Here is a 23,416-nt window from a genome sequence, read left to right on the forward strand (position 1 = left end):
CTGCGAGCGGCCTGGGAGCGATGGATGACCGATGGAGACCACAGTTTCACCAAGAGTGGAAGGTAGCGCCGGGCGAGTTACGCCACAATTTGCCAATGGATTGTAGATGCTTGGGCTAACATGTCTGCTGGCACTGTTGTTCGAGCTTTCGCAAAAGCCGGCATCATTTCCGAGGAGCCGCACGGCACGGAAAGTGACTCCGACAGTGAAGAAAGTGAACCTGGCATGTTTGATGGAGATTTAGCGCAGCTGTTCAATTCAGACACAGAGGATGAGGACTTCGATGGGTTTGATTGATGATAAAAATGTGAGTACCAAACTTTGTTTTGCTCCCGCTTTATTTTTAAATACGCATACGGTACTTGTATGCGCCCTATGATCCAGTGCGCCTTATGTGTGTGTGTTAAATACAGTAATGGCACACATAACTGAGACTGCGCCTTTTAGTACAGAGCGTCTTATGGTCGTGAAAATACGGTAAGTTCCTAATTAGAAAGGAAAAAAATACAAGAGAAGCACAAGTTAATATTTAAACGTATGTAAATACCTGCACTCCCATTTGGTAGGCAGACTGTTCACCATTCACAGGTGGAACCCCGAGGAACAGGTCAGCTGATCCGGACAGAGAGAAGGACCCTGACCCTGAAGAACGACAAACCTTGATAGTCATTTGTGACAGACATCTTTTTATAATTCACCATAAAGAAATCCAAGGGGTTTTTACTGTTACCTGACCATTAATAAACAAGTCATTAATCATCAGACATATCGGCATGACTCATGTAGGCGTGGAGAATCAGGGGCCAGAGAAGGGCTTAACAACTGAGTTTATCGCCTAAAGGCAAGTAGGCATTTACTGTTCATGTCATTTTCTTAGTTACCTGTGGAATTGGGAGTGTGTGGGGAATCATCGCCCTGTCTAGCTCCCAAGGCTGTTTTCATGGCGTAGAGATTGGCTTCCTCTTGGAACTTGCCAATGTTTTTCTTGTAGCGGATTCTCTTGTTGCCAAACCAGTTGGAGACCTTCCAAAAATAAAAGGTAATCATTAAAATGACCACATTTTGAAGAAGCATTCTTAAACCTCCAGTAGCCATTTCAAACAGCTTAATACAAATTGTAAGTATTTGAGGTCACCTAAGCAGAAATCAGTCACTACTTCTTTTTTTTATTTTTTTTTAATTTAAATCTTTAAAATCCTGCCTGTAACAGTTGGAGAGTAAATGAATGGTATATGAATCCATGGACACCCACAACTTTTCCTTTCTCCTGGTTTCTTGAAGCATGCTCACCTGAGAGACGGTGATACCACACTGTTTGGCAAGTTCCTCTTTGGCTTCTTCACTGGGATATGGGTTAGACAAGTGGGAGTAAAAATACTCATTGAGGACCTCTGTAGCCTGTTTGCTGAAGTTGCGCCTCTTGCGTCTGAAAAAGGGTTAGAACACAGTGAACAGAGGTTTTCCTGGCTCAAAAAGGATGTTTGGGGGCGACGACATTAGTTTCTGAAATCATACCATCCATGAGGAGAAAAACTGCTTGAAACAGATCATTTAAAGCAGTCTGAAACTGGAGCTGGTAACTTGCAGGGATTACTTTCACAAACACTAACTCCATTAATTGAAATTTGGTCACATTTAATGTAAGCATCTATCAGTGCAACATTCTATATGACCTAATAAACCATAACAGGTCACCTTAAAAAAGAAAGAAAGAAAAACTACAATGTTCACCTGGCATCTAGAAAGCGGGACCTCAGTATCATGACCGCCTCACAGGTGCTCTGCTTCAGCTGGGTCTGGATCGAACTGAATTTGCGGTGGATGATAGCCACCATCCGCTCAATCTCCCGTGGAGTCACAGGCCGTGTGCGCGACTGCTCCCTCAGCAGGTTCATCACATGGGTGGTGAACTCTGTGCACGCCTGGTGAAAGGTGGTGCAAGACGAAACACAATGAAGGAGAGAAGTGAAGCTGCTATACATGTGTTATTTTATAAAACTTCATTACTTCTGTTAATTATGATGTTTTCTAGCTGGAAAGACAATTTTATGATGAAAAAAACAGTTTAATTGATAATAAGGATAATTGGTACGACAATTGTTCTTATTGGTAAGCACGCACACTTAGTGGCCTCTTTATTAGGTCACTCTGTGCACTGCAACAAATTGTCATGAACATGTGGTTATTACTAATGGTGTTATCTGGGATTACACTAATGATTCTGTTCTTCTACTGACAAGGAATCAATATTAATATATTATATTACATACAATATGCTAATATACAATGCAGTAAATATAGTAATAGTTTAAGTCTTCATAACAGAAGACTTTAAACAGGTGTTATCTTAATATCCACCTCTATTAATCCAATGCTTCTCACTTTCTGGCTATAACAAAAAGCATATATTGCACTGGTCTACAAACAAACGCTTCCAAAAGCAACATAGTCAAACCTTACTCATTTTGAGTTGCTGAAACTGAAACTGATGCCTAAAATAATTGGTGGACTCTGGTTTTCATGATATGCTGCAAAGTCAGATATAAGACCACAAACTGAAACCATATATATTACTAAAATATATTATGACCATGAAGTGTTGGCAAAAAAAATGGCTCAAAGCTAGTGGTGATTTTCAGATATCCACTTTTCTTAAACTATTCATCTGATTTCAAACTGGACTTGAAAAAATGGAATGTATCAAGTACGAAGTGTCAAATTTGAATTTGGGCATTTTTAAAAGCATATTAAAATATCAAAAAGGTAAGAGTTTAATTTCTTTCATAATATGTTCCTAAGAGGACTGTGACCAAAATGTATATAATCTCCACATTTCATCTATTAGGGTCCTACACAGCTAAATACTTTGATATTTAACTTTGACACTTCACTGTGAAGTGATGAAACCAACATATCTACATTTCATAATATTCTGGGTAACTGATGAAATTGACATTTCTCCATAGTAATCCATCATGACAAAGTCTGGCATAGTGGGCTCTAACTAAATTCAGTGTTTTCTTTTCAACTAAAGTAATCACTTCACTATCCTTTCTAACATAATGTTTGATATTAACGCTCCTCTATTTTTAAATGGTTACATAATGAAGAAAGCTATTATCATAAGATACCACCATAAACATAACAAGATATAAGTTTACAAAACTTGACAAATGTGAAAACTTGTAAACTTGAAAAACAAAAAATTATTTTGCAAACAACAGCCATTAAAAACTTCTGAAAAACTGCTGACCAGTGTTATCAAACACACCTGTCTTTTTTTAAACTAGAGTGCAAACCCTGATACTCCTAAACCTACTCTGCAGTTTATGTGTCCTGGCAGTAGGAGCATGTGCGGTAACGATATATAATCGCGATATATTCTTTTCTTCTGTATAACGTATTTTCCACACTATAAGGCACACTTAAAATCCTTAAATTTTCTCAAAAATCGAGTGTGCCTTATGTATGAATTCTGGTTGTGCTTACTGACCTCAAACCGATTTTGGCGTGCAGAAATCTGTTAAAAATGTTTGATGGATTGTCAGAGCATTCCCATATGGAAAAGATATAATAAAAACATATATGATTTACTCATGAAAGTGGCCACTTTCTCATTACTTTCATATATTTTTTAGTAAGTATACAAAACATACAAGTTTCATTATATAATTTTTCAAGGGATCTTATATGTGTTTTCACTCTTGTATGCTTTTCATACAAGTTTCATACAAGACAGATAAAAACTTTATAAGATTTATTTATATCTTTTCCATATGGGTTACAGCTGCCGTAGTGAGTTGCTTCGCGGAGTAATCTGGGTCCAAAACTCCGTCCGCTTCAGCTCCCAAAGTCAAACGAACACTGAGAGTTAAAAACAGTCTAAATTCTTTCATCTTTAATAAAATCATCAGCGTTGCTGCTTTACCAGGTGTAACAATTAAATTTAACATCCAGGCATCCATCAAAACAGAATTTGTTAAATTTAACGGAGTTAGAAGTTAGCTCGCTAGTTTCCACCTAAACATTTCATACCATGTTCTGACTGGGAGATTTCTGAAACTAATTAAAAAGTACAGCTCTGCTACCACTTCCAACATAAATGAAGACAGGAAACTAAACAGCAGTGGCGTTCGCAGGGTTACTGAAGTTGGACTACCTGGTATATAATGTTGTGCTACGTGATTGCTAGCGACACAGCTATGTTAGCATAACATTAGCACAGTGAAGCTGGAGGATGAACCCCAACTTTTTTTCCCCACTCGATAAAAGTTAACGTGAGGGATTCTGGTGGTCAGGGACAAATGTAATCGCATATCAGGATGCTATACACGGGCCAAACTTCAGTCAGGAGAACAACTGAGATCATTCATCCACAATACGAGGTTAGTCATTAATATACTGCAACATAGAGCAGCAACGAGAGAATTCAACATTAATGAATCAATGTTACGGAAGTGGAGGAAGCGCAGTTTTTGGCTTTCCCCATATTTCAAAAGTGCTTCATCTCTTTGCTATGACTGTCGCCCGGCATAATTTGTAGATGATAATGGTTGTAGCCGCTGTTATGCTTTTGACCAAAACAGGCGTAGCTTGATGACATCATCAACATGCGCTACCGCAATAGAGCGGTATAGTCAAAATCTCTATCGTTGGCCAAATTTATATTGTTTCTATCATATATATCGCCCACCCCTACCTGGCAGTTCTACTACAAATGTCAGCGGAAAGTCCTGCAACTAGCTGCTGATGGGCACAAGTTTGGAAATACAGTTTTTATGACGAGGTGATGACTGGGATCTCATACTTGGTCTCCTTGAATATGCCGCTCTCTTTGTTCTTAGATGTTGTAAAAAATCCGCCTTTGAAAATGTGACAGAGTATACTTTGCATAGTTTTTGGTTTTCTTCTTAAAACTCTAAAACATTTAAATCTTCATTTTACTATAAACTAATATTGATTGCTGGAGGGTGGTATTGGTTGCCTTGGAGTAGTTTTTCGACTACATGACCACAGTCAGATAGACACCCCTGACTGATATCAGCATATCCTTAATCTTAAGTATAGGGCAAAGGTTTGTGTTTCAGGAACTTAATTGTATGTTGCATTCAAGAGGATTTTATAGCAGATCTAATTTTCTCTTTGATACTAGCTCACAAGTAGGGCTTCAGTGGAGCTTGTTGGTCTAATAAGCCTAAAATGCCTCTCAACATAAAGATTTACTGAGTCATACCTGACACAAATGGAAAGGAATGAATCCGCCCTGAAGCAAAGTTATGTGCTGTGAACTCTTGATCTAGCATGCCAGTGTACAACATTGCTTCCAGGTACCTCTAGTACAAGCAAGCACGTACAGGCAATGTCAGTGCTAAGCTGCTGTTGCGACACAATACCTGCTCATACTTCTCCAGCTCAGTGTGGTAGATACTGCGAATCTGGCTCAACTTGCTTTTGTAGTCGGAGTGCTCGAGAGAGCTGTCAGGTGACATCCCCCCAGAGCTGGTGGCAGCAGAAACAGCAGCAGCAGCCCCGCCACCCTTCTCTGGCCCCGCTACGCCCTCCGCCAGCAGCATGTTGTCCAGTCGCACCAACTGAGGATCTTGAGGCTCCTCCTCCTGGGTGTTCCTCATTGAAAGGCCTGTCAATGAGACAAAAGTCTCTTGGTTTTGAAGGTAAAAGACTCGCAACTCTCTTAAACCAAAGCCTTTACAAATAATGAACCATAAAAAACAAAAACAAAATAATGATGGAACCATGTTTGGAAATAGATAAGTAGTTTTTTGTGTGCTCTCGTTTTTTTTTGTGCATCACTCTCATAACATTTTCACTTCAGACTGTACCTTGGTGCAACCTAGTTATTTTAAGTGTTCATCATACCTGTACAGGTTCCTTTACCCTATGACAGATATTGTAAAATATCTTGCAACTCTAGATCTGTCACTTATGGTTCAAAGATTATAGTTTAATGACTGGAAGGGGACAATTACAATAAAGTCAAAGTCTTTAAACTATATCACCAGTTTATCACCAGAGGTCATAAATAACCTAATTTGTTCATTTGAAAGATAAAAATTTACAAGAAGAATTTAGAAGAATCTAGTTTTTTGCTGGTTTTAAAGTGCAACTATAAGTGAAATCTAAATGAAAGATTACTCATCGCCCTTCTGTTATATAAATGAATGCAGTGAGTTGACCCTATGCTTCGATGTAGAATTTGAAGTTATAATGCATATAAAATGCGATAAAATCAGCTTTATTTATGCCAAGAAAAAGTTGGAAAATTCCTGTGTTATCATGGCCAAAACATTAGACACAACATATAACACAGCAGCTTAAATAAAATAAAAACAACCCTCAACCCGCAATAAGTTAAGCATTACTCAAAAAGGCGCACAGCTAAGTAGAAAATATTTTTAAAAATAAAATAAAGAAAAATATCCCTATGCATAAAAATCACATCTATGTGTGTATATAGTGTACAAGAGCTTACCACCTCTGTACACTGACTTTTTATTTATTTATTTGCATTGCACTTCTTCTTGTTGTATACCATCTTGCTCCTTTTCTTAATGCTTTTGAACTATTTTAACTACCCTTTTTCCCCCATCATGAATACTAAATATAATACAAAATTAGCTTATTACGAAGTAATCTATACAAAGTCAATACAGGTGATGTAGAATGAGGAAGAAACAATTTACTTTATCAGTCCTTGTGGCAGCTTAAAGATAATATAGTCCTGACAGCAACCTGATATGACTATAATATATTGCACTGTAGCAATTGTACCTTATGTTTGTCCAGCTGTTGTCATTTGAGTCCACTTATACTCCAATAAGCATTTATTAAGAGGGCTGTCGGATTATTTTGCTTTTGACTCTGAAAGTATAAAAACTATGTCTGTGTGTTTACTTGGCCATTCAGATTGTTTATGACTTTATTGGTTCCTGATGACAGAATGTCAACACAGTCTAATAACGCTCCCAAACAAAATTAAAGCCATGGCTGTTGACAGAGAGCACAAGAAAACTCCTGCAAATAGAGCAGAAACCTACCAGTTTTATCCTTGATCTCGCACAAAACGCTGAACAAAGCGGGTTTCATTCGGTGACAGTTGAGCGCATGTTTCCTGCACATAAAAAAGAACAAACATGACCTACCAGCCTATTTGTAAACAAAGGCATAGAATGACAGTACGCAAATCGACCAAAACAAAAACAGAAATCACAAAGTGACAACATTTAGCCGAGCTAATTTAGCAAACGTTAGCTCCTGGCTAGCTGATAGTTAAGGGGGTAACCTTTCACTGCTAGTATGTCTGCATATGACAGCCAACATGTTAGATAGTATATTTAGTTGTTTACTATGTAATTAAATTATAACCCGTGTTGTAGCGCAGTGTTAACATTTATATCGGCACGGTCCTTAGCTACCTATTTTAGCATTAGCTTGTTAGCCTTGGTTAGCGTAGCATGCTAACAAAAGCTACATATTAAACAGCCGCTGCTGAAAGAAATGCGTGTTCCTAACTTACAGCACAGAAACAGTAAACACTGGCATGGGAGTTTGAATCTGCACAGGTTACACCAAAAGCAACTTTATGTCATTAGTCCAGCTAATTAGCTAGCTTCTAGCTGAATAATCTAAGCAATAGAGTGAAGTTCAGGAAACTTTGTCACTGCGAGACGGAGTCGACAAAGCAGCACAACAAAATACCGCTGCAGCGGCAATACCACTAAATAACAATATTTAAAAAGAAAGGAAGCATAGCCGTGACTCACTTTGCTTGTGCCTCGTCCAAACTTTGGTCGGTAATAGTCATTATCTGCTGCAGTATGTCCCCAATATCTCTGCGGGTTTCATGTCCGTTCTCTGTACCCTCGAGGCCCGACTCCGCTCCGTCGGGCCGATGCTGGGAGGGTTGGTGAACTGAGTTGAGCGCGTGCATCCCGGGGTGGCCACTCACGCCGAGTCCCCGGCCGTTGGATGGCCCATTGCCCGTCAGAGGCTGCTGCTGCTGCTGCAACATCTTCGGCGACGCACAGTGGCGACGACTGCTGCCCGACTGTGCTCACAGACACAACACAGACCAGAGACATCGCACAGAGTTGGGTCCCCTAGCGACTGACAGGAAACGGTGCAAAATGTGCATGCACAGTGCAGCGCGTGATAGACAAAGCGTCGCTGTGGGTACGGTGGAGTAGCACTATTGGTTTAAAGGTAACCACAACAGCAAAACATCTGCACTCCCTGCATTTTCACAAAGCAGAAGTGCGCGGGGGTGGTTGCATGTGCGTGGGTGGATAACAAAGAAATGACATTTAATTATACAAAAGTAGTTTATGTGGCTTTTTGATAGGGCCTCCAGATCCCAACAAACTGAATCTGGGGCAAACAGATTCATCTTGTGTGGGAGATGTTAGGCTAAGAAAGAGACTTTTTTTTTTTTGTATAACTACCTTAAAAGAATATACAGGTGACGTGTGTGTAAAGGGTAACTATTCTAAATAGGCTCTAAAATGTTTTGCCTTTGGAAAACCTCTCTTTTTCTATTTTGATTCTGGCTATTTAAGCAGATTTTCTGTCTAATCAAGTTTGGGTTTTACTAGAGCTGCACATTTCATTTTCAGCCACATATTTCTTATGATACTCACGTGTTAACTTTTAAAAAAAATTAAATGTGATATTCCCTAGTTTCCTAACTTATTTCTCTTTTTAGAATGAAAAACGTGGCTACAAGCACTAACAGAAGCATTCAAATAAAATAAACTTCTTTTTCAGCCTTGTTTTTCAAGTAATAATCTCGCTTAGACAGCTTCCCTTACTTGTCTGAGTCTACTTCTCGTTTTAGCTGCAAGTCAACAGGATGTGAAAACCACAGAGAGTTAAGAAAAAAACTGCGCCTGTTTCAACATGCTGCACTTGGGGTTAACATAACCAAATGAGCAGCAGTTAAAGCAGCAGCTGCTTTAACAAGTGTACATGGGCATTATAAAACCTTTCCTTTGGGACATGATTGCATTAACCACACACATCGCACATATAGAGAGTGATTCTGCTTTTAACAGTAATATTTCATGTCAACCTGACTTGTCAAATATGGGCCGAGTAAATAGGGGTGGGCTGTGGTAAGAGGAACAGGAAGAGATGAGATGAGAGAAAGACAGAAGGTAGCAGGGCAGATAGAAAAGGCGAGAGCTCATCACGACGGCATGTGAAACTAGCAGATTTTCTTTTTTTCTTCTTTGCTCTTAATAAAAACGTTGACAGGACGAGTGATAAGCCAAAAATGCTGTGTTCACTGGATCAAGACTTTGAAAGATGATGTTTTGAGAAGATAAAAGGAAACGAGGCGAACGAAAAGGTAAGGGCAAAAATTAACTGAAATTTAAATCACTTTGTGGTAGACAGTAGCTTTAGGGGGGAAATAACAATGTGATCTGTCAACAAGAGTTATTCGACTGAACTGTTTGGGAAAATACACAACAGTGATCACCTACCAACAAGACCCTGACATTTGTGATCACATAGTCGAACGTTTTACATAGCTAGGAGGAGTTTGTGACTTCAAGTTTCTTTTAAATTTCTGCCTAAACATCTGTTGCCCACATGCTGAAACCTGTCAAACTGGTTTCTCACATGTTTTGTTTCAAAAGAAAGGCACAGCAGCTCTGCGGTACTCATCATGCTTTTAAGTTTCAGTGTTTATAGATGTCGTGTTTTTCCTTATGGTATTTTTTTTAAGTACTAACGGAATTCTGATATTTTGGATCACCTTTTTTTTTATCCACCTCCAGCTTCTTTCTGTTTTCTCACAAGGATCATAAGGATTGTAAGAAAGACCACTGGACAACACAGATATCAAAGTTGAAATGGCTGAAGAGGAGCTGTTGGAGCCTCTTGTCATCATTGAAGATGGAGATTTGGTAGAAAGTATTACTGAAATTAGGGCGCCAAGCGGTGCAGATGTCACTGTACAAAGCTGTAGCGAGGAGTTTGCTATCAAAAAGGAAGAGGAGCACACAGAAGAGGAAAACAGTCAACAAGAAATAGCGGGTGAAATAAATTTAGAAGAGCAAAGCCTGGAGAAACAGCAGATAACCAGAGAAGAAGACAAACCAGAGATAACAGAAAGCACAAATGATGGACTCAAAGGAAATGACAGTAAAAGTGAAGGGCAGCCGGATGAAGTGCTTAAAGAAAAAACTGAAAAACCCTGTAGCACAGAGGATGAAAAGGCCACACAGAATGACCCTGAGGCAGACACAAACAAGCTAAATTCATCTGAGCTACAACCCGAGGGGGGACCAGACCACAAAGAGGATCTCAAAAAGGTTGGTATTTGCTCTTCTTACCCTGAGATTACCTGTGTTGTAAATCAGTTGACTTTAACACTTTGCCACCAGCCACTGCAAGAGAAAAACAGTCTCATGGTGGAAGAACTGCAGGTACCACTTTATTTCAGAGCATGTGGGAGTACGTAGGAGTGGATTCTTTTGCTTTGCCAACAAACAGTCTGTGCCATTCACTCAGAAACCATTCCTCTCTCCCTCCGTCTTTTTCATCCTCCCACCTGTGTTTTCTCAGGCTCACCGGTTAACCCCTGACTTCCCAGAGGCGCTGTATGACCTGCTTTGCACCTTTCAGGAGGGCAGACGGCTCAATGACCAGCGCTGCTCCTTCAGGCTGGAGAGTGGGGTGAGGCGGAGGAGGTGCCACTCTGAGCCCAACACCTCCAAACCAGTTAACAGAGGTAAGCGCTCTGTTTTGCCATGGTAAAGTGTGGAAAAGGATACAACTTTTGCATTTGTTTTTGAGCTATGACTCATGTTGAACAAGCAGAATCAAATGCAGCTACCCATTCTCCCTGACTCAGGAATTTTCAGCTACCATGTTTCCATGTTTTTTTCCTTGACCACTGACCACTGCCTTTCCCCCGCCTTTTGACCATTTAAGCTCTTTTCTCTCTCATTTCTTTACAGTCGTCTTTTCCTCCATGACTTCACTGCAGAAAGAGGAGTTTTTTGACCTGGTGGCCACTGCACAAGGACGGCGGCTCGAGGACCAGAGGGCACAGCTTGGAAGGTCTTCACCGCCAAAAACAAAGACCAGAAGTGTCAGAGGGAGCATAAGACAACTGTCCCTGTCTGTGAAAAAGCCTGCACCAGTTCCTGCGCCCAAAGATGATCTGTACGATATGATTCTAACCACACAAGTAAGCAATGAGCTTGTTTGTTTAGATGTGTTTGTCGTGAGCTGAGGTGTTTTCTGCTTTGTTTCTGAGAAGAAAAGTTAGTTTCTCACTAATGCGAGAAAGAGTGTTGGCAGCAAACCTTTTACCTACTTTCACTGCATTGCTTTCATTTTCACAATTTGTTTTGACCCACAGGCTCAGGGCAGGCTAGAGGACCAGCGCAGCAGGGCTCCAGGTCCCATGGATGATGAGGACTTCTTCTCCCTCCTCCTGAGGGTCCAGGGGGGACGCATGGATGAGCAGAGGACCGAACTACCATGCTTGCTGCAAACCTGAGATGGAATAAAACCCAAAAGTGTGGGGCTGCTGTGTGTGCCAACTGCCAATGTAGCCTCCCTGCTTAAGTTTCTATTTAAAGAGGACTTCTTTTTAACCCCAAAATGCTTTGTGTTGGGGGTTGGGGTGGAATTGCTGTATCTCCTAATAGTGATAAAGTTGTCAAAATTGGAGCAAAAACGCTAATGTTTGAGCAACAGTGCTGTTAATGTAAATTAGGAGAGTTCATGATGAGAAGTTTACTTTTAGTTAATTTTTTCCAGTAACCAGGATCAGTAGATATGTGATTTCTCTGCTCTGGAATTATTCCATTGTATTGAATGTCTGCAATGAGCTCTTGAATGGTTGCTGTGTGTGTGCGCGTGTCCTAATTGTAGAGGAGGCAGTCTGCTGAATTCTGTTGTTGTCGTTATTTGTACAGATCTAATGTAGCACAACAGAAATAACAGTGAGCTCCAAGTTCAGGAAGTGCTGGGACTAGTTCTCCAAAATAAATCAAATGCATCCTGGAGAGTGTATTCTTTAATTTTCCTTATGTCTGTACATATAAATCTTGTAGTAGCCTGTAACTACAGGCATTTTGCTTGTGACACAGGGATGCATAAGACCTGTTCTGCTATCTTCATCATTAGGCATCATTTGCTGTTCTAGTTCACATTCCCACAACTTTGTGATAATGTTTAATCTTTAAAAAATCCCCCTCCGCACATAAAACACTCACATATGAATAGATGAGCCTTTTAGGGAACAGGCGAGGCTAAGATAAAGCTGTTAATTTTTTACAGACTTCATAGTCTGAAAACAGGTGTTATCGCAGTGTTCCTGAATTTCTCTTTAATAATGTGACGTAACCTCAAAGGAAATCAGTAGTTACTCTTTGAACAGTGTTCTAGATGTATGTAACATTTTCTTCAGTCTATGCAAAAAAAAAAAAGTTAACAGATAATCACTAACCAGCTGTAATGGCTACTTTCAATTTAAAATGTCCCCCAAAATTTCATGTAACTCTAATAACAAGAATCAGTCAACTAGGGTTAACATAAAAACACCAGTTGTGAAGTTAATTGTTAACACTGCTTCAGTGTATTTGCTTTAAAACAGAGCATTGTAGTCACTGCAACCCGTGGTCACTTTCTGTAGTGCTACAGGCAATAATCAGGGCCACTTTGAATGGGGCTCTTAGAGCAATACTGTTTAGTCCACTCAGCTCAGAGGACAGCTTTCTGAGGAAGCCCTCGTTGATCAAGGCAGCATAGAGTTGACAAGAGGATGCTGTGTCACTTCCTTAAACAGTATAGAGTTATATAAGATGAGACAGGGTTGTAGGGGGAACTGAAGAAGAAAGCATAAATACTGCATTTAAATATATATATACTCATATACATATATGTGTGTGTGTGTGTGTGTGTAGCCACACTTTTCACCTAAATTGTGAAAGAGTAAAACAGGAAGAAACAACAGAAGTTCATCTTACCAAATTCAAGTTCCACTTTTAAGATGAGTGTATGTTTATAGGGTTGAGCCGAACATGTTGTATCCCTTCCCCCGTTGTTAGACAGATTACTGGCTGCTTATCAAAGACCATACAGGAAGGAAGATATATTTGCCATAATATTCATGGAACCCAGGTGATTTAGAAGTCCTTCTGGGCTCCAACAGATTCAGGAACGTCTTTAAAAACTACAGTTATGCAACTAAGTTTTAAACTAATATTCAAGGGGAAAAATACTGAAAATGTCTTTTTAAAGTAGGGGGAAAGTTCAATCTGCTTCTGTTATAAGAAGTCTAATTATTATATTATATTATATTATATTATGAAAGGTGTTTGTAATAGCCGCTTTTCAGGGTAGTACCGCCTACCAGTTGACGTCATCAACCACATGACTTCATGAAACTAGGACTTTTTGAGAAGGATAAGTTTCGAAGTTTTGGAGCAGTTAAAACAGTCTTCACGCCTAAACCGTGAGAGCTATTTAGGATTAATTGGATTTTATTTCTTTAGTGCGATAATTTCCCTGTAATGTAATGTCTGCCGTTGGTAGCGATCGCTCCGTTGTCTTTGTCATACGTCATTGTCTCCTCCCGGAGCTTTCGGCCGAGATCAAAACAAGCACGTAACAGTCCCTGTAGGAAACACTTGTAGGCTGGGATGTACTCGAAGAAGACGAAACTTGAGGCCACAGCCGATCTTCGTGCAGCAAAATAAAACAAGACTTTATTGAGAACATACGTGAGGGTATGTTGACTCAAACTTATACTGCACTTTTCACTTTTCTATCGCAGTTATCTGTAACCGCTAACGATTCCAGCGACTGAGTGACTTGTGCTTTGATTTATAGGATCAAACCATAAGTATTATTAGATTTAGCTGAAGATAAATATTAGTTAAATGTTTTCATATTAAAATCATTGTTTCTGTTTTTATACAGTATTTTTGTAGTCAGGAGCTTTAGTTTTTACGGTAATACTAAATGTTTCTTTTCATTCATTTTCCAACAAGTCACAAGATGAGGTTATAACTTACCGATGATAGTGTATAGCCACTAATGCATGGGTATGAAAAATATAAAAATAAATAAATAAATAAATAAACCCTTCAGTGGCTGGACATTTTTCTGCTTATACTTTAATATTTCTACTCCAACAAAAAAGACTTTACACTGTTTTATTGGTACTTTTACTTGAGAATACTGAAACTCTTAACGAAGGAGTAAAAAGAAAAAATGAGCTTCAACCAAATATTTTGAACGTGAACTCATCATTTAATTTCCTAACACATATACACATATTTAACCGTAGTTATTAATATCTCTGTCTCTTGTTCTTAGATGCTTCTGTCCCTGTCCGTGCTGATCCTCTACGTGCCGTTAGAGGGCAGCAGCTCACCAATCAGTTGCTACAATGACCAAGGAGATGCTGTTGATTGGTAATTCATTGATAACAATTCCTGAGAAATCACGTACAAAAGTCCTCCTTATTTGTTTGTTTTAACCTAGATGTATTATTCTGATTAAACAGAAGCAATATTTTCAATAACAGTTTAGCATTTACAGACATGCACCAATATAAGCAGTTCTTACATGTACAGCCTTTCTGTCTGTGTCTCTGTTTGAGTTAGGTTCTATATATACAAACTTCCCAAAGAGCATGGCAGTAAGTCTCCTGAACAAGGTGAGATGTATTTGCTTTTGGACCAAGGAAGTGAAGGATGGACTAAAGGGAAGGGGACAGTGAATGACACCACGAGCGCCCTGGGCAGGACGGTCGGACAGCTGTACACGCAGGGGAAGGTTTGTTTCCATCAGGTTTCTTTTTTCTGCTACAAATGTGGAACTGAGTACAAAGTTTAAAAACTGTAAGCTCAGTTTCATTTGGAAAAACACCCAAGTGAAAGCAAGTGTTCTTCAAAATGTGATTATCATACTCTTTTAAGTTCCTTATTATTAATTCATTTAGTATATTCACAATTAATGCTAAAAGGCAAAAAAACGTCAGCTGTTTTAAGATGAGTGGACCTTCAGTTTATATTTGACCCCAAAAATGATGTCATGTTTTAGAAATACTGATTTGTCACAAGATAAAATGTAATATTCTCCTAAAACCATGTATAATAAAGTTGAGTTGAACTTCCAATTCTTACGACTCACAAAACTTAAAATACATTTTTGTTTATCACAATAGCCAAAAGTGACAGACAGTGCTGGTGCATCGACTTCTGTTAACTGCAGTAACTCTTTGCTTTAACTACATGCAGAGCAGTTATGCTTACGTGCAGATTTTAGTCCTAGAAAACCACTGAGCTTAGGGTATTTAAATTTTTCCTGCTTCTTCTTTGTGACCCCAGTCACAAGACTTCTTGTTTCACCAACATGATATGCAATAATAAGCATTTTTTTCATAGACATCTGCTATATCCAGTTGACATTGTTAGATCAGAGGAACAAACATATAATGAGAAGTGAAACTGCATCTGTTCATTCAGGTGATCTGTCTTTCTGGCCGGTGATTGTGCAACTAGGAGGCAGAAAAGGTCATTTACTAATTGAAAACTTGATAGATTCATCAAAACATGTGAGAGAGTTTGTGGATACGATTCTGAATCAAAAATTACTGGATGCAACCATCTGTGCGTAATTGTATTGGTTAACATCACTGTGATGGATGTCAGTGTGTGCCATTTTATTTATTTGTTTGTTTGTTTTCTTTTGAGGTGAAAACATTTGTTTCTACATTTTCTATGATCGGTGAGTACACATGCATGAAGCTACAGTTAAAAACCTTTTTGTTTTTGTTTTTTTACAGAATACAGACATTGCATACATCCTTTACAATGACCAGAAGCCACACGAGGACTCGTCTGGTGACAGATGGGTTCATAACAGTGAGAGCAGAGGGGGTCACACGAAAGGTGAGCTCTCTGATTGTCCCAAGACTGCAGAAAGTTTCGAGCTTTGTTTTCCAAAATTTTGGAATAGTATGAAAAAAATGAGATGAGTAGGGGGCACTACTCCACACCAAAATGAGCCAGTTGAGGTGTTCCGGGCATGTCCTAAGAGGAGGAGAATCTGGGGTAGGCCTGAGACTTGCTAGATAGATTATATCTCTTGATTAGCTTGTGAACATGTTGGTAGTCCCCCTGGATAACGTGGTCAGGGAGAGAGACATCTGGGCATCTAAGCTTAGACTGGTCCACGACCATCAGCGTAACTTTGTGCTGAACATTGGGAGGTGGGGGTGTAAAGATCTCCGTCTAAATAAATAAATAAATCTGCGTAAATTCCCAGATGATTAAACATGCAACTATTTTGCTGGTAATACCTGAAACGAGTAAAGAAAATCAACAGCTTTTTTATGCAAGATAATTCATAATTTTATTGGGGGGGGGGGGTTATATTGGTTGGGTCTGATTATTGGGGGGGGGTCATAACCCCCCTAACCCCCCTGGAAATTATGCCCCTGTCCACAACCTGGTCGTGGATAAAGAGCGAATGGATGGAAAAAGCAAAATTTTTTAAATCAACGTTAAATAAAAGAAGCATAAAGACAACCTATCACATGTTCAAGCTCCTCTTTTTACTTACATGAAAAGTATACAGTATGTTCATTAGAAATTTGATACTAGGAAGATTTAAAAACTCTGCAACAAGGGCAAAAAAAAAGTCTGGCAAAGATTTGTTATAGTAATAAAAACATGTTGAAACATCTCATTATCAACCTCACGTTCTTCTTTCATCATTTATATGTTCTAATTCTACTTATTAAAAAAGAAGTGCAGATTAATGCGCATTACTTACATTTCCTCTGATGCGTAAAAACAAATGAGCATAGATAAATATATTTTGTTTTCACTTGAATGTCCACATTAACCATCTTCAGGGAAAACGTCTGATGTATTTTTCTTACTATTTTAATATCTCTGCTCCTCAGGTGTTGTGCTGCTGGATAAAAATCAGGGTTTCTGGTTGGTCCACAGCACCCCTCAGTTTCCTCCTGTTCAACAGGCAGGGGAGTATTATTACCCCAGCAGCGGGGAGAATAATGGGCAAAACTTCATCTGTGTTACATACCCGCTCGACCATTTCCAGACCATCGGTAAGACTGGAGCCATGCCATGTGGCCTCTTAGCGAAGAAAGAGTTGATATAAAAATGCAGTTAACACTTAATGAGGATGTTTAAATGGATGATGGTATTAGATTGCAATCACAGTATGAGTGCTGGGAGGAGAAGGTCCAGACAGCTAATGACGATTCATATTCTGTTCCCTGTCTGCAGTTATGTTGGTCTGACTAAATATGCTTTAATTAACAAGGAACTGAAGAGTTTCTTTTCAATCTCATATCTTTATTAGGGTAATATTTTTGCTTGGTAGTTAAAAAGTCAAGCTGTTGTAGCCTGTGGTAGTATTTTGTGAGAGATTACGAATAAGAAGTTCATGTTTATGTAGTTTACTGTATCAGCCAAACATCTTAACCATGTTAACTTAAGGCCTGCAGACCAAACTGGGGCTCACAGAAGCTGTTGGATGTTCTGCCAACCAATTTCTAATATACTAAATAAAATAGAGATAAAAAGAGATTCCATTTCGGTTTAATGTAATCTCAGCTACGAGGCAGCTGTTAAATAGAGTAAAATATGTATTTGCAAAGTTTTTGTAAGTTTCTTATAGTCCCAGTAGTCTGGCTTCTCTAAGTCACCCCCTTCCCTCCCACTATGGCTCAGGAGGTAGAATGGGCCGTCTACCAATCAGAAGGTCGAAGGATTGATTTCCCAGCTATTCCAGCTTACATGTCGAAGTAGCCTTGGACAAGATGCTACACCCCAAGTCACCCTATGCATCCACTGTGTGAATGTTATACAAAGTTCTTAGGTATAGAAATATAGCTTATATGAATGTGTGTGTGATTTGGTGAAAGAGGCTTTTTGTAAAAAGGACTTTGAGTGCTCAGTTAGAACAGAAAAGCATTATACGAATACCAGTCCATTAACAAAAGAAAAAAAAGAAAAAGTAAAAAGACAACCATGCAAAGTGTTTTGGTTTAATGCTATTTTATATTTGTCCACATAAAGGACGACCTGCTCTATTCATCTCCAGCTCCGCTTTTATTCTTGAACCCTACAAAAGTAGTTTTGCATCATTCACAGTTGAAAATAATCAGTATTTGTCTCATACTTTGACTTTAGTGAGATTTCTCAGTTTATCCTCCTTATGAGTTAAGCTCTCTTCCTCTTTCTTTTAAAACAACTTAGTTTGCTTGCTGTTTGGGCTTCTGTCCTCTCAGTGACAAAATCCAGGTAGTCAAGAATTAAAAAAAAAAAAAGCCTGATTGACACTGAATCTTTATCGCAGTCTGAACTAGTTTTTTTCCCGTTTTTTCTCTCACAGAGCTTATTTGATTACGATTAATATGAACATCCTCACTGGAACTCTGTCTGTTGGACTGAAAACAAGGAAAGTAAAAAGCAACCAGTCAATATCGTGCAATTTTTTCAAACTATAAAGCATATTTTCATTGTTAGTCTTACATATAAGACAACTTTTATACTCTCTTTGTCACAATCCAGTTAACGGACTATGACAAAGAACAGGAGACAAGGTGAGCTGGTAACTTGGTAGACACAACTGATTTACAAAAGCACAGCTAAATTTAGACATGCTTGTCTGCGGGTCAGTCGTGTAGTGTAGACTATGTATGGATGAATGGCAGAGAAATCCAAGGATCACACTGAGATCACACCACAGAGTGACTGCGGAAAGAAGGGAGCTTTTATAGGTGAACACGCAGGTATAGCTCATGCTGCCATTTACTCCCCTGTCAGCTCTTACAGGACAAAGCAGAGCACAAACCAGAACAAAATGGAGACATCTAGTGCCGGGATGGCCGAGGGTCATCCATCACAAGATAGGTTAAGAAAGTCCTTCCCCAGGAATGTTTGAGCATACAGTACTTCTTTTTCTGCGTTGCGATGAATTTTTATCCTGTAATTTTGCCTCTTTTTTTTAAACAGATCATGGTTGCTATTGTTTATTTAAAGAAAAAGACAAAAATCGGGCCTCCATCAACAGTTAGTAATGATTTCCCTCTGTGTTCTCTTTTGTTTAAGGTCACCTAAACAGTAAATGTCCATGTGGTGCTCAAAAATACTGCTGATTTATGCCGGTATATGTTACACACTAATAATGAAAACTTCTTAAGCACATTTAATCACTAATCTGTGTCAGTATCTACAATTATTATTATTCCCCGTAGAAGATGATTCAAGTATCGTCTGGTGCTTAATAATCGACTCAGGTATTGACACAACAAAAACAGCCTGAACTGAGATAATCAGCATAAACAGGTGTCATCACCATGTCACCCGGCTGCCTCTGCAGTTCCCTGGCAGACCCAGCAGTTGGCACAGTTGCTATGGCAGTGCCTGGGGTAATGTAATTAAACTGAGGTATGTAACCATAGAGATACTGGCCCTCACGCTCTAGCAGGGATTTGCTTTATCAGATTCTCGTCTCTCTAGCTGACATGCTGAGAGTGTCAGAGTGTTCAGTCTGCAGGGTTAAACAGCAGAAGGTGAGCACAGCCTCATCGTGTTTTTATTTTAAAGCACCTTGCAGCGTTCATTTGCACATAAATTTGGAGAAATGGAGATTTCATACTACTGTCTATAATGTTTTTATTATGTTGTCAGAATAATTTTCCTGTTAATGCTTTAATTAAGCTACTTACTTGTTTTTTATTCAAAGCACTGCTTATGTTTCAGTTTGTGCTAAAACATTAAGTATTTAAGTCATTTATCAGTTGTCACAAACGTATTTTCTTCATTAAGCCAGGATGCCAATATCAGCTGGCATATGTGGGCAATTGGCCTCAAACCAGAGTATTAGGCAAATAAAAGTCTGTTCTGCAGCCTGTGCCAGATGAAGGTGTGTCAGGGGATTCATCGTGAGAGTCGTTTGAATGTCAAGACGTTTTAATTAAAACCAAAAATGTCATCCTCATGGTGACAGGACGAAAAGTCAGAGGATTACCAAACTCAGAAGAACTCATCCTCTGAATGCTATTAATATCTCACCAGAAATGCATAGAAACTGCAGATAGTTGTAAAAGAATTTCAGTCCAGAGTAGTCGACCAATTGGTAGACATCGCCATTACGTAGCTTTTATGGGTAAAAATGACATTTTCAGCCTCGCTTATGCATGAATGTATATAAAGAGAATAGAATTGAAGTTTTTTTTTCCAATTTTCACGTTCTTCAGTGCTGCAGTATGCACTGCTTTGGTTTATATTTTGAAAGGAGCGAGCAAGATTTTATTTTCCGTTTTACTTTTGTGTTGCTTTAATTTAAAATTCAGTTAAAAGTAAAGCCAGAGCAATACTTAAACCGGAGGCTGACGAAAAGAATTTTTAATAACAACCTGCTTAACTCTGCATGATGGCGGTTCTCTGCTACATGTGCAGCAGACAGCGCTGAGCATAAGCAATAATGTATAAATAACAACTAAGTGAAAGCTGCGATGCTCAACAAACTATGCAGTGACACAATTTCTAATTTACCCCAATAATCTTTATTCCTGCGAAATGTTCTGTGTGAACAAATAAAACAAACAAAATGTCTCAGTGTTTAAACTTAGACATTTTACTGTTTCATGGAAAATATTAGCTCATTTTGTTATGGGGGCCATAAAAGGCTGGAAAAGTAAGTGGATCTAAAAAGAAACAGCTTGTGGAACATGCTAGTGACATTATTGGGGTATAAAACGAGCATCTTAGAGAAGCAGAGGTTTGCCAATCTGTTAAAAGTACATCTACAAATTGTGGAACAATTTCAGAATATTGTTCCTCAAAGGAAAATTGCAAGTACTTTGGATAGCTCATCATCTACAAAACATAATATCATGGAACGATTCCAAGAATCTGTAGAAATTTGCGCAAGGAACAACAAAATCAGTATTGTGGGCCCCCAGGCAGCACTCCATTACAATCAGGCAAGAGTCTGTCATAGATATCACTGCACTGGCTTAACAACAGTGCCAGAAATCATTGTCTGTGAATACATTTTATTGTGACATCTACAAGTGCAAAGATCCAGAAGCCCCTCCATTTTCTCACAGCTCATTTAAAATAGACTGAAACAAAGTGGAAAACTGTTCTCTGAAGAAGTCTCTCAAAAAGTGCTGCGACTGGTCTTCTCAGTTCCCGGGTGTTTGTTGTAACCTTGTTACAAGAACAGGGAATGCTACACAGTAATAAACACAGCCCTGTCTCAGCTCTGTTGGAATTGAAGTTGTATGTATTGGTCTGGTGTGACATAAACGGAGATCTGATTATGGTTTTAACTTGCTTTACGTCAGGCATCAAACAGGAAGAAACTTTAAAGTTATTCCTGAATTGTATGTACAGTTAGATTATACCTTAGTTATATGTTACTGTGCACAGTGTTCCAGTGCAGGTCCGTCAAATGGCTTTGAACCAGTGTCACCAGTACAGTGCTTTTTATTTGCTTTACTTAAAGGATGATGTTATTATAGGGTGTGGTTTTCTTTAAATCTAATTTCTTTTGCACCACAGGAGAACAGCTGGAGATCAATCAACCTAATGTGTATGACTGCAGCATCCCAGAGTCTTTGGCATCCCAGGTGCCTTCGCTCGCTGCTCTTTGTGGCAAAAGAAATCGGAAATATGAATTCTTTCCACATGCCAAACCTGTGTCCAATCGCAGCGTGACACTCACCTCAAAGGGTGGGACAAACTTCATCAGCTTTGCCAAAGGAGCCTCTTTTGACAACGGTACAACTTAATCGAAATGATGTCTTTTCTAAGCCTAACCCTTTTCTGTCTTTGTGACCCTGAATATTTTTAGAGCATTCGTACAGTTTACTTGCAATAAAAAATGTAAAAAAAAAAACAAAACACCCTCATCCATCTTGTGTCCCCTTCATCAGATCTGTATCATGCGTGGGTGGCCCCAACCCTCCAGTCAGACCTCTTGGTCCAGTTCTGGATTCGCTCCACGGGCATCCTTTCTTCCGACTGCTCGGATGACTGGAAGGTCCTGAACATCAAGCTCCTCAACCCTGGGCAGACGTTCTCCTTCAAGACCAGCCAGGACCACTCCAAATGGGCGGTGAGCCCCAGTGAGACTGGGGCTGGTGGAGGCTGGGTGTGTGTCGGGGACATAAATCGAGATGAGGCTGAGGAGAAGCGGGGTGGAGGCACAGTGTGTCATCGTGATCCGGTGGTGTGGAAGGCTTACCGAACAGCGGCCTTGGACTGTGACGACTGTCAAGGAAAAACAGTCCAGTGCTGAGAGTCTGGAGGAGCCAGATGTGTCAACTTGGACATGATGAGTCATGAGGGTGAAAAAATATAACGCGAACAGGGTTTTATGTGGATTTATTTGTTACAGATTTCTGTTCACATCTAGTGAAATCTATGTGAAATATTTAGCCTTTAACATTTAGACAATTTCAGTTTTTTAGTTTAAACACATTCCTGCCAGACGTTTTACACTAATCTAGTGATCAGTAGATGACAGTAAGATGCCAATAAACAGCAATGCAATATTTCAATCAGTCCATAGAGTCTCATCTTCAAATAATTACTATTTAACAGTAAATAGTAATGACTTTCAAGTATGTGCAGGTGTTATTGTTTATTTCAGATTTGATTCGTAGTGACCAAAAAACCAAACATCTGCATCTAATTTAGGTGTAACTAGAAGTCGTGACATTACACATTAAAGCCAGTCATCACTCACACCTACTAGAGAAGTAGACATATACTTCAAATGAAATGATCGACTCGTCCAACTTTAGCTAAAATATAAAATTTCCATCAGCCACAGACACTCATTGGGAACATTTGTTCCTCTGTTAAGAATGATTTCATGTGGTTATCAAGGGTCATTGAGTTGTTCTCTTTATAATTTTAGATTTTCTGGAGTTGGGGAAGTAGCTGGAATAGTTATGAGTAATATGTTCATTTTGTAAAAGACAAAAACCTCAAAAGTGGCACTTTAGTGGTTCAAGCATCTTTATAACCACTGGGTACTGTTTTCAGAGAAACTGAAGAGACACTGGTGCGAACGGGATGAGTGCCGTTTCACTCACTGACATTTTCTGCTTTTAAACATTAGCTCGTTTATTCTCAGGGAGAATTCCAAACCTGCTGGTTAATTCTTTTTAATCAAATGTGGGAATGATTGTGCTTAATAACAATCTGTCACTGATGATGAATTACAGACACTTGAATCATTAACCAGGCTTGTATGAGTGTGTGTGCATCTCCAGCATGAGCTTTAGATTTGATACTTTTCCACATATATACATTAATTCTGACCCTGACTGTGCTTGAAGATTGTCTTGTCACTGGTTGTCTTGAATTTGAAT

The 23,416-nt window shown here is 39.1% G+C and overlaps 3 protein-coding genes across 3 annotated transcripts in view; 2 read left to right on the plus strand and 1 right to left on the minus strand.

Moving 5' to 3' along the window:
- The window catches only part of pbx2 (pre-B-cell leukemia homeobox 2), a 10,848-nt gene extending 2,783 nt beyond the window's left edge, over positions 1–8,065 (minus strand). Inside the window, exons 1-7 of the mRNA XM_085365923.1 lie at positions 7,782–8,065; positions 7,056–7,129; positions 5,394–5,638; positions 1,732–1,922; positions 1,291–1,426; positions 882–1,023; positions 548–642 (exon numbers count right to left, since the gene is read on the minus strand). Of these exons, the coding sequence (XP_085222049.1) occupies positions 548–642; positions 882–1,023; positions 1,291–1,426; positions 1,732–1,922; positions 5,394–5,638; positions 7,056–7,129; positions 7,782–8,029 (1,131 nt within the window). The 5' untranslated portion in view covers positions 8,030–8,065. The remainder of the gene's footprint in view (positions 1–547; positions 643–881; positions 1,024–1,290; positions 1,427–1,731; positions 1,923–5,393; positions 5,639–7,055; positions 7,130–7,781) is intronic.
- A 1,786-nt stretch (positions 8,066–9,851) lies between these two features.
- Positions 9,852–11,648, plus strand: gpsm3 (G protein signaling modulator 3). The gene is made up of 4 exons (XM_085366683.1): positions 9,852–10,334; positions 10,588–10,753; positions 10,983–11,215; positions 11,390–11,648. Exons 1-4 carry the CDS (start codon positions 9,873–9,875, stop codon positions 11,528–11,530), a joined length of 1,002 nt encoding a protein of 333 aa, XP_085222809.1. The 5' UTR covers positions 9,852–9,872; the 3' UTR covers positions 11,531–11,648.
- A 2,006-nt stretch (positions 11,649–13,654) lies between these two features.
- On the plus strand, positions 13,655–22,653 carry dnase2 (deoxyribonuclease II, lysosomal). Its single transcript, XM_085365924.1, has 7 exons — positions 13,655–13,766; positions 14,359–14,456; positions 14,649–14,820; positions 15,833–15,938; positions 16,958–17,122; positions 21,597–21,815; positions 21,971–22,653. The coding sequence occupies exons 2-7, from the start codon at positions 14,359–14,361 to the stop codon at positions 22,333–22,335; spliced, it is 1,125 nt and encodes a 374-aa protein (XP_085222050.1). The 5' UTR covers positions 13,655–13,766; the 3' UTR covers positions 22,336–22,653.
- The last annotated feature ends 763 nt before the right edge of the window (positions 22,654–23,416 follow it).

The sequence above is a fragment of the Diplotaxodon limnothrissa genome, linkage group LG11 (assembly GCF_057381915.1).
Source record: "Diplotaxodon limnothrissa isolate DT_005_m linkage group LG11, D_limnothrissa_male_GT1.1, whole genome shotgun sequence".
Taxonomy (NCBI): Eukaryota; Metazoa; Chordata; class Actinopteri; order Cichliformes; family Cichlidae; genus Diplotaxodon; species Diplotaxodon limnothrissa.